The sequence below is a fragment of the Elephantulus edwardii genome, unplaced genomic scaffold (genome assembly GCF_000299155.1).
Source record: "Elephantulus edwardii isolate Elephantulus edwardi_28Jun2011 unplaced genomic scaffold, EleEdw1.0 scaffold00087, whole genome shotgun sequence".
Classification (NCBI taxonomy): Eukaryota; Metazoa; Chordata; class Mammalia; order Macroscelidea; family Macroscelididae; genus Elephantulus; species Elephantulus edwardii.
The window spans coordinates 13483145-13493582 of NW_006399837.1; the positions used below are offsets into that span (position 1 = coordinate 13483145).

The 10438-nt window shown below is 43.7% G+C and overlaps 1 protein-coding gene across 1 annotated transcript in view; it reads right to left on the reverse strand.

Moving 5' to 3' along the window:
• Window positions 1-6579: 6579 nt before the first annotated feature.
• Window positions 6580-10438, reverse strand: part of SLC16A14 (solute carrier family 16, member 14) — a 28607-nt gene continuing 24748 nt past the window's right edge. Inside the window, exon 4 of the mRNA XM_006890330.1 lies at window positions 6580-6731. Coding sequence (XP_006890392.1) covers window positions 6580-6731 — 152 coding nt within the window. The remainder of the gene's footprint in view (window positions 6732-10438) is intronic.

The following is a 10438-nucleotide window of genomic DNA, read 5'->3' on the forward strand; positions in this document are numbered from 1 at the left end:
CATGTGAGGTGAAGCTTTGTCATTTCTGCCTCTGGCTGCACTCTCTCCAAGACATATCTGTTTGTTCCTTTGGCAGTCCACGGGATATTCAGTACTCTTCACCAACACCACAGCTCAAAGGCATTCATTCTTCTGTCATCTTTATTCACTGTCCAGCTCTCAGATGCACTGTGATTGAGAAGACCATAGCCTGAAATAGGCGCACCTTAGTCTTCAGTGACATCATTGCTGTTCAGTAATTTGGAGAAGTCCCTGATGGTGGACTTGCCCAATGCAATGCATCTCCTGATCTTCTGACTGCTGGTATCGAGGGTATTGCTTGTGGATCCAAGTAAGATTAAATCATTGACAACGCCAATCATTTATCTGTGTATCATGATGTGGCTTCCTCAGTCCAGTAGTGAGACTTTTTGTCTTCTTGATGTTGGGATGCAATCCCTATTGGAGACTCTTTGATCTTCTTTGGAAAGCATTCCAAGTCCTCACTTTCAGTAAGCAAGGTTGTGACATCAGTATAATGTAGACTGTTGATGAGTCTTCCTCTGATCCTGACCCCAGAACAGAATTAAAAATTCAAAACCTAGGGTTTAGAAGGGGTCGTGGTACTAGGGATACCGTTGCTGATGTTAGATGGATCTTGGCTGAAAGCAGGGAATACCAGAAGAATGTCTATCTGTGTTTCATTGATTATGCAAAGGCATTTGACTGTGTGGATCATAACAAACTGTGGCTGACTCTGAAAAGAGGGAATCCCAGAACATTTAATTGTGCTAATACGAAACCTATACTTGGACCAAGAGGCAGTAGTCAGAACAGAGCAGGGTAACACTGCATGGTTCAAAATAGGGAAGGGTGTACGCCAGGGATGCATCCTGTCTCCATACCTTTTCAACATGTATGCAGAGCAGATTATCCGAGAGGTTGGGCTCTATGAGGAGAATTGTGGCATCAGGATTGGTGGAAGATCTATCAACAATCTCCGTTATGCAGATGACACAACCTTGCTTACTGAAACTGAGGAGGACCTCATGCACTTGCTGCGAAGGGTCAAGGGCTGCAGCCTTCAGTATGGACTAAGGCTCAATGTCAAGAAGACAAAGATTCTCGCCACTGGACCAATTGGCAGCGTCAGGATGGATGATGAAGAGATTGAGAGTGTTCACAGCTTCACTTTGCTCGGCTCCACAGTTAACACTCTTGGTACCAGCAGTCAGGAAATCAAAAAGCGTATCGCGATGGGAAAGTCTGCCGTTAGGGACCTCTCAAACGTACTCAGGAGCAACAGTGTCTCTCTGGAGACTAAGGTGCGCCTGATACAGGTCATGGTATTTGCAATCACTTGTTATGCATCAGAGAGTTGGACAATGACTAGGGAGGACAGAAGGAGAGTGGATGCTTTTGAGCTGTGGTGCTGGAGAAGGGTACTGAATGTACCCTGGACTGCCAGGAAAACAAACAGATCCATCTTGGAGAGGATTAAACCAAGCTGCTCCTTGGAGGCAAGGATTCTGGGGCTTCGCCTGACATACTTTGGACATGTTGCCAGGAGGGACGGGTCCTTGGAGAGGGACATCATGCTTGGGAGGGTGGAGGGACAGCGCAGGAGGGGAAGACCCTCTATGAGATGGATTGATTCGGTGACTGGGGTAATCGGGATGGGTGTGTCAGAGGCGGTGCGGTTGGCGCAGGATAGAGCAGGGTTTAGAGCTGTTGTGCATAGGGTCGCTATGAGTCGGAAACGACTCGATGGCACATAACAACAACAGGTATAGATTGCTTCATACTTTATTCCATTGAACGCATGATTATACTTTTGTACAAGCCTTGATTGACAGAGAGCTCTGGCAGCGCAGTCCACAGGAAGTTTCCATGGTAACCCAAAGGCAGTGCTTCTTGGGTGGTTAAACTCCACCAGCAGCTCCAGAGAAGAAAGATGAACAGTCTTCTTCCATGGGACATACGGCCTTGGGAACCGCTGGGGGTCACCTATGAGTTGGCTCTAACTGATGGCAAGGAATTCTTTTCAGTTTATTGATAGGCATTTGAACAGTTGCTTTTTTTAGTAACAATAACTGGGGACAGGGGGGCACCCTCATTCACTCGTCTTTGTATGTACGTAGCACAAAAAAGTGCAAATGTTAGATTAAAAGGTGTTGTGTTGTGTACCACAGAGTTGGAACTAACCGATAGCTGACCCTCCGCTGGGTTTTCAGAGTCAGTTAATCGCACAGGAGGCGACTGCCCATCCTCCTCCTGTCTTCGGGATTGCAGTGCAGCTTCTTGCCACTTGGCCACCTGAACTCCCTATAATAAAAGGCGTATGCAGTTGAAATTTAATAGTGGAACTCTGCACTTCTTAAAAAAGAAGGCGCCCTGCTGGCACAGCAGTTAAACACTTAGCAGCTAATCAAAAGTTTGGTAGTTTGAACCAGTTAGTCATTCCACGGAAGACCTGGAGATAGTCTTCTGTAAAAATTAACGGCTTTGGCATGAGACCAGAAGAACTGGATGGAAATAACTACCAGTACTGAGCATTTTGAGCAAAGATTCTATTGAGGAATCCAGATCAAGAGGGGGCAATGTAGAACAGAATTAAAAATTCTCAGAGACTGTAGAGTTTCTGGAGCTGTAAAAGGTAGAGGAACCCCTGAAGTCACTGTACAAAATACTCTTTAAACCTTAAACCCAAAATAAACTCTAACACAATTTTAATTTTATTTTATTATTTTTGTGTGAGTGTGCCGTCAAATCAGATCTGACTGGTACAGGAGGAGATTGTCCCTCCTTCCCCGGCACAGCATCTGGTGGATTCGAACCGTGCGCCTCTGGGATTGTAGTTGCAGCTCCTTGCCACTAGGCCACCAGAGCTCCCCTTACTCTTAACACAATTTTAAACCAAACAGCAGCTTAAGACTAGTTAAAAAAAAAAAAAGAGAAATCCCTATCTTGAGTATTATGCTCTTTTAAGATCTGTATAGAATCAAATTGAAAACAGCAACTTGAGAGATTAGGTAAGAACTTTCAGGGGTCAATGAATTTACATCAATAAGAAAGAACTCAGAAAGAAGCATAAGAATGGTTGCACATTAAAGAATATAATTAATATCATTAAATCATACATGGAGAGAGTGTTGAATTGCTAAAATATATTTTGTTGTGCATACTCTTAACAACAACAAAATTAAATAAGACTATGGGGGGAAATTGAAAGCAGGCGTGGCATCCACTTCTGAAATAACTTGCCTCCAGAAACTCTATGAACTTGGATAAATGCTGATCGTTGTAGAGGGGGCACAGGCCTTTTGTTCATAGGGTCACTATGAATCGTGCTCTACTTGAAGGCAATCGACAACAACAAAAACATGGGAGGAAATAATGACAGTCTTGGAAACTTTATGAGCAAGTTCTGCTCTGCCCTGTATGGTCACTGAGCTGGAATCAACTTGACTGAAAGTACGTTTGGTTTTCAGATTTGCACTCTTGACCATCACCCTTAGTGACTCTCTCCCACTGACTGTCCACTCAGGTTTAAAGAAGAAGCCAAACAGGTAAACATCTGCTGCTTTTTAGGAGTGTCCCCTTAAGGCTGAGAAAACCAACGGTTGTACAAAAACTCACAAAACAATTTTAAAGAGAACAAAATTTATTTAATTGTATGTCAGTCAGTAAAAATCATTTGGGCATATGAAGGGGAAATGAAGCACATAATGCTATAAATATTCAACCAACGCCTTTATAACATCTTCAAAGCACTGTAAACAACCACACGGGATATAAGAACCTACTTGTTGTAATTCACTAAAGCCTTCTCTCTATTATCTGTTGTCACCACAAATACTGCTGGCAGCTCTTTCCTATCTACCTCAGGTCTACCGATTTGACAGAAGTCACCATCTCCATAAATACAGTCAGTTGACAAACCGCCCCATGAACTGAACATGATTAAGTCGAACCTGGATGTGATGAAAGCCAGGCAAGTGGATGAGAAAGTTCCTATTTCTGATGCACAGCCAGCTGGGTGAGAAGCAACACGCACTGGCTACAGCACCATCCAAAAAAGAGTGAACATTCTCTCGGGAATTTTGGTGTCGTCTGAAAGTGGAGGCCATGGAGTCAGATACTAGAACACACAGCACGGTTTCCAATCTGATCACCTGAATTCTATAGCAAATAAATAGAGCTGTGTATTTATATGTGCAATGCCTCAGCACTTACAATTCCCTTCATGGAAATAGAAAGCCGGAGTCTTCAACAGCAGACAAGCAGGTCATTATGCAGACGGAGTAGGCATGCTCTGTTTTCTAGATTAATCTACAGGCAAATCTCTAATCCTTGGAGGTATACTGAGTGTGTGTATTAGCCATGCCTTTGTTTCTGTGTCTCATTAGCTGCCTTTTATCATTGTTTTTTTGGTGGTCACACAACCTCTCCTGTTGGACAGCGGAGGAGGAGAGAACGGAGGTGATAAGCTAGGCTAGCTGTCCGCTGAATCACCTGCTCTGAAGAACTCTTGGTGGAGCCAAACACTGAAACTGTTGGCTCCAACTCTGCAGTTCCAGGACTTCACGTAGTGTTCCTGCCTCGCATTAGCATGGACACCCGGGACTGGGCTGTATTCCCTTCAGATAAATTTGACCCACGGAACCTGGCAATGATATTCAAGGGTGTTTTGGCGCTGAGAAAATTGCAAGTATAAATTTAAATAGTTCTGAAGTATGTGTGAATTAAGTAAGGCAGCCAGAAATTTTGGAATCATTCTGGGAAGAACATTCTGCAAGCTGAAAAACGTTTGGCTTAGAAAAATAGACATCTCAGACAGAGGACGCGTGTTGGTGAGTGCCGTGGATTGTAGCTATCTTCTGTATGAACCCCATCAAGAGAACTGTTTTTAAAAACTGGAAACAGCTCAGGTCAATAAACTCTGCGTAATAAGAACACTGAAATAAAAACGTACATCAAGTCCACTGACTCATGGCGACCTGCCTTTGAGTTTCTAAGATTCTAAATCTTTAACAGGAGGAAGTCGCCCCCTCTTTCTGCCTTAGAGCAGTTGGTGTATTTGAACCACCAACCTTTTGGGCTGGCAGCCCAATATGTAACCCACCATACTCCCAGTAGTCATTACAAGAAGTCTTTTGTTAGTGCTGCTCCAGCCTGTACCAAGGGAATTCTATTATTCTCCCACTTTGATTGTCTAATAATAGGATGCAACGTGCATTGGTAGCAAGACTTACATATGACTTAGCCACCAACTTTCTATGTCAGCCAGAAAACTGGTCTCTATTTTATTTATTGGGCAGGAGAAACATCAGGAAAAAAAGTTCAGAGGTCCCCAAATCATGCTTGCATTCTAAGCTAGAGACACGTGAGGTGAGGAAAAATGTTTGGATTGTAGCCCTTGTTTCACTGACCGTGTACAAATGCGACTTTGATGAAGGAACTCATTACTTAGCGGTTAAAGTTTTGTCTCAAGATGTCATCTCTAATTGGATAATACTGACTTAGGATGAATGGCAAATGGCTTTTTTATAGGTGAACATTTAGAAATGGCATTCCCTCCCTGTAGAATTCTCCCATAAAAATGTAAATGGAAGTTCTCGAATTACACAAGGAAGTCTCACCTTTGAAGCCTTGGGGCCTAGTGTGTTGTGTATTGGATTGCCAGTCAAAAGGTCAGCAGTTCAAATCCACCAGCTGCCCTGAGTAGGAAAGAGAAGTCTCCTCCCATAAAGATTCAGAGCCTCAGAAACTTGATGGGTGGAGGGGGTCACCACAAACTGGAACTGACTCAAAGGCAGTGGGTTTTTTTGGTTTGTTTTGTTTTTTATATCACACTGACTAGATCCATAGCTCCCTCTAACAACTAACTTCAGAAAGCTAGTCATATTCTTGTGCTTAAAACTCACCAATCTGTGGGCTTTCCAGAAGCAAGTTGTTGTTGTGTGCTGTTGAGTTGGTTTCAGCTCATAGCCACCCCCCGCCCAGCACAGCGAAGCCCTGCTCAGTCCTGTGTGTCCGGCACAGTCCCTGCTGCACCTGCATGCCCTCTGCCCATCCACTGCATTGAGGACTTCCTCTTCTCCATGCACTTCACCAAGACTGATGTCTTTTCAGGAACTGGTTCCACCTGATAACACAGCCAAAGTCCCAGAGACGCAGTCTGTCCATGCTTGCCTTCCAGGGCATTTGGCTGTCGTCTTTCAAGTCCCAAGAAACTAGCAAGGCTGTTAAGGAAGTTTTTGTCTCCAGAGCCACACAGATATACTTCACTTCCACTTTACAAAGTGGTTGGGTTGAAAGCTTTCCACCCCAATCTTAGTTTTAAAAGCCGTATTAAAAACCCTAGTCCCAGTGGCCGGTGGGAGAGAAGATATAGTTCCTGTAAGGGCAGTTTCTACAAATTAAATGTCTATTTTTTAAGAACAGTCTCATCTCTGAGTGTCTTCCAGTCTTGCTCCCCTCAAACGGAAAGGCTGTGCTGCCTCTGATGTGGAGCAGTGACCATGACATTTCCACCAGTGACCATGGAAGGTAGACCGCAGAATCCCAACGCAATCCGACCCGGAACATTACATGCTTCTACACACAGGCACCTTCCACGTACTTCTTCCTGGATTGTGCTATAATCCGAACACACAGCTGGATGAGTAGAAAGAGAAGTCCTACCGTGTAAAGCAAACCGCATATGTAGAAGGAAAAGTCATATTTCTGTGTGATGTCATAGATCCACCCTACAAACCAAAAGAAAGAAGACATCAGTCAAAGGGGCTGGCTGATAAAAGTAAACCACCAAGCGGGCATTTGTTGTTGCCATACATTTTTCTTTAATAACTTACTTCTAAAAAACCACCTTATTTCTATGCCATTTCATGTCTTAGTAGCTACATTTTTTTGTTTTAAGCCAAGGCATAAATGAACCAGCTACTGTTGAGTTGATTCAATGCTGACTCATGGAGACCCATGGATGTCACAACAGATTTGAACCTTAGAGTTTTCTAAAGACAGATTTTTTTTTTAAAAAAAAAGCAGACTGCCAATCTTTCTTCCGAGTCACACATGAGGATTTTATTTATGGCAAAAAAGTGACTTTTGCATTAATTAGTTAAGATAGAAAAGAAGAAAAATAATTTAATAATAGATTCTATGACCCCTTTCTAAAAATATCACACTGGCATATGAACCCTTCCATGTAATTTCATCTTCTACCACTAAAAGTGAAATAAGAATCACCAGCAAATTTTGTAAACTCATACATGTGACTTGGTAGTTACTGACGTCTGTCTTTGTTGTACCTCTTCTGTGATAAAAGTACCAGGATTATCTGCACACAGGGCTAAGCCAAGGAGTTCACAAAGAAGAACGAACTTAATAGCATTAAATATTTATCCCCCCCTTTTTTTTATCACCAATAGGCAATGAATGTTAGATGGTCTTTAAAGGTTGTCTGTGGTTTTTAATTTGTTATTTGCTATCCACATAGGAAAGTACATGGGATTCTTTAGTCTTGATGATACTGTGGATTAACTAAAAGGTCAGCAGTTCGAGCCAAACAACTGCTCCAAGGAAGAAAGATGGCGCCATCTGTGAATGTAAAAGTCTACAGCCATGCAAACCCTACGGGGTGGTTCTACTCAGATCCACAGGCCAGCTGCAGTCAGAAACTACTGGAAACACAGCAAGGAACAAGACCCTGGGAGCTAACAAAAACCAGACGATGATTGTGGCTGAATACTGGCTTCAGAAAAAGGGTGCTATGGGTTGAATGTATCCCAACCCCAAAAGGTGCTGAAAATCCCAACCCTGGGTGCACAGAGGTGAAGGTACTCAGTGTCTCTGATTCAAAGCAATTAGCTGTCCTGTGGGGGAGGATTAGGCAGTCGGCTTCTGAAAAGATTATGCCGTAAGAGAGCCTCTAGGGGGATCTACTACTCTGTAAGGGGGAACAGCCTGGGCAGCAAAGGCTTTGGTTTAGGTTTTACACCCCCAGATAGGATCCCATTTGGGAATAGGGCTTTCTTTGTTATGTTAATGGGGTTAAATCACAGGTGGGTGAGTTCTAAGTGAAAATCACCATGGAATGTAGTTGTTGTTATGTGGTGTTGCGACTCATAGCGACCCTATGTACAACAGCCCTAAACCCTGCTCTGTCCTGTGTCAATCGCACCGTCTCCAACACACCTGCCCCCATTACCCCAGTCACTGAATCAATCCACCTCATAGAGGGTCTTCCCCTCCCGCGTGGTCCCTCCACCCTCCCAAGCATGATGTCCTTCTCCAAGCATGTCCAGAGTATGTCAGACAAAGCCTCAGAATCCTTGCCTCCAAGGAGCAGCCTGGTTTAAACCTCTCCAGGATGAACCTGTTCATTTTCTTAGCAGTCTTCTCCAGCACCACAGCTCAAAGGCATCAATTCTCCTTCTATCCTCCCTAGTGTAGCAGAAAATGCTGGAATGAGGATTTTCCCCCAGAGCCAACAGAGCGAGCAGGGCCTTCTCCTAGAGCTCAGCCACCACCATATACCGTTGTTGAATTTGGTTCCTCCTCCTGCAAACAGTCATCAGGTTACCAAGGCTGTAAATACCCACCCCCCCTTTTGTGGATACCCAAACATTTCATTTCTTCTTAGAAAAGACAATCCATTTCAGTGATCACCAGGACAATACATTTAACACAGCTTTCAGTACTCAAATAAAGTGAGGAGACTGTTCTTCTTTCTCCCAAGGAGCAAACAGCCAGAGGCGAGTAGCATTCCGGTCAGCAGCACAACACTATAGCGGCCACACCACCAGATTCCTTCCCCTGGAGCCTGTGGATGGTGGTATGTATATATTGTCAGGTTGGAACCGCTACATAGCTGACCCTCCAGTGGGTTTTCAGAGACAACACACAGGAGGAGAATGCCCATCTTTCTCTTTGGGGACAGCTGGTGGATCTGAACTGTGTACTTTGGCGATATCAGCACAACTCTTTACCACAAAGCCGTCAGAGCTGCCCTCCCTAGAGCCAGCGCTCTGAATTCTGCCTCACAGCCTCCTAAACAGTGAGAAAATAAGCGTCTGTCCGTTAAAGCCATCCCTGTGGTACTTCTGTTACAGCAGCTCTAAGAAACAGCACTGGGCAAAGTGGAGCTGGCAGGGAAAGCAGCTCGCTTTCCTCTGAGTACTTGGTCTGAGGAGATTGAACATAAACTACACAAATTCTATGATGTGCTTCTCCACCACCTTCTTGCCCTACTGCCCAGAGTTTACAGCAGGAGACGCCATCCTGAATTTCTGGAAGTTTCCTAATGCAACATCCCATCTCTCTTGTCTGTACATTCCCTCCTTTTGGGGGGCGGGATAGTAACAACTACTTCCCTCCCCTCACCCCCAGCTCAGGCTCCCTAGCATCCTCTTCAATTCACTCATCCCTCAATTTTCTGCCAAAAAAAGAATTGTCCCCATCAAGCTAATTCTGATTATGAAACAACCATATAGGACAGAGTACAGAGCTCTGGTGGCTTAGTGATAACGGGCAGTGCTATCATCCCAAAGGCACAAGGTTTGCATCCACCACCTGCTCTGCAGGAAAGAGATGGGTAATCTCCTCCTGTGTGATTTACTGTCTCTAAAAACGCGCCAAAGGGTCAGCTATGGGTTACTTGTGAATGTTACACAATGACAGAAACAACAATAACTTAGGACAGAGTAGAAATTCTCTTTCCAAAGCTGTAAATGTTTACAGAAGCAGGCTGCCCCATCTTTCTCCATACAAGCATCTGGTGGATGCAAACCGCTGACCTTCTCATTATCAGGCCAGAGCTGTTACTCCTTGTTGCACAAGGAATAAAACATTTCACGTGTTTCTTTTCTCTATGTTTATATTCAATAAAAACCATTTAAAAACTGGCAATTTTTAAAGCAGATCTAAAATTCACAGCCTTTAAAGTGGTGAAAAGAAAAGATTATCAATCTTCAGGGGTCTGACATGTTCTTTCTTGCGTGTGGACATGCTGACTGATACTCCTGTCACTATATTATGCAGGCGTTACAACAGACAGAAGTTAACTAGTAGAAATCAGGTGTTACCCGTTTAGGGGACCTCCTCAAAAAAGACACATCATCTTTTCTCTGCAGAATATATTTTTAAAAAAAGGCCGTGAAGAGCATGCTTTCTCGACTTGAACTAAGGAAAGACAGTCTATTACATATTATTACCACCTTAAATGGAATTCATTGCATTTTAAAATCTTGTGTCTTTCACATAAAAGTGTGTGAAAATGTCTCTATAGGTCCAATCTTCAAAAGCAACTTACATTGCATTTTCTGAAACAGCAAACGCAACTTCATCGAACAACTGAGCATGGCACAGATTGTCAGGGTAATTCTCCAAGACTGGACTTGATCCTGCACCGTTCCACCAATCTACCTTTATCCGTGGCCTTCAAGTTCATTCTGCA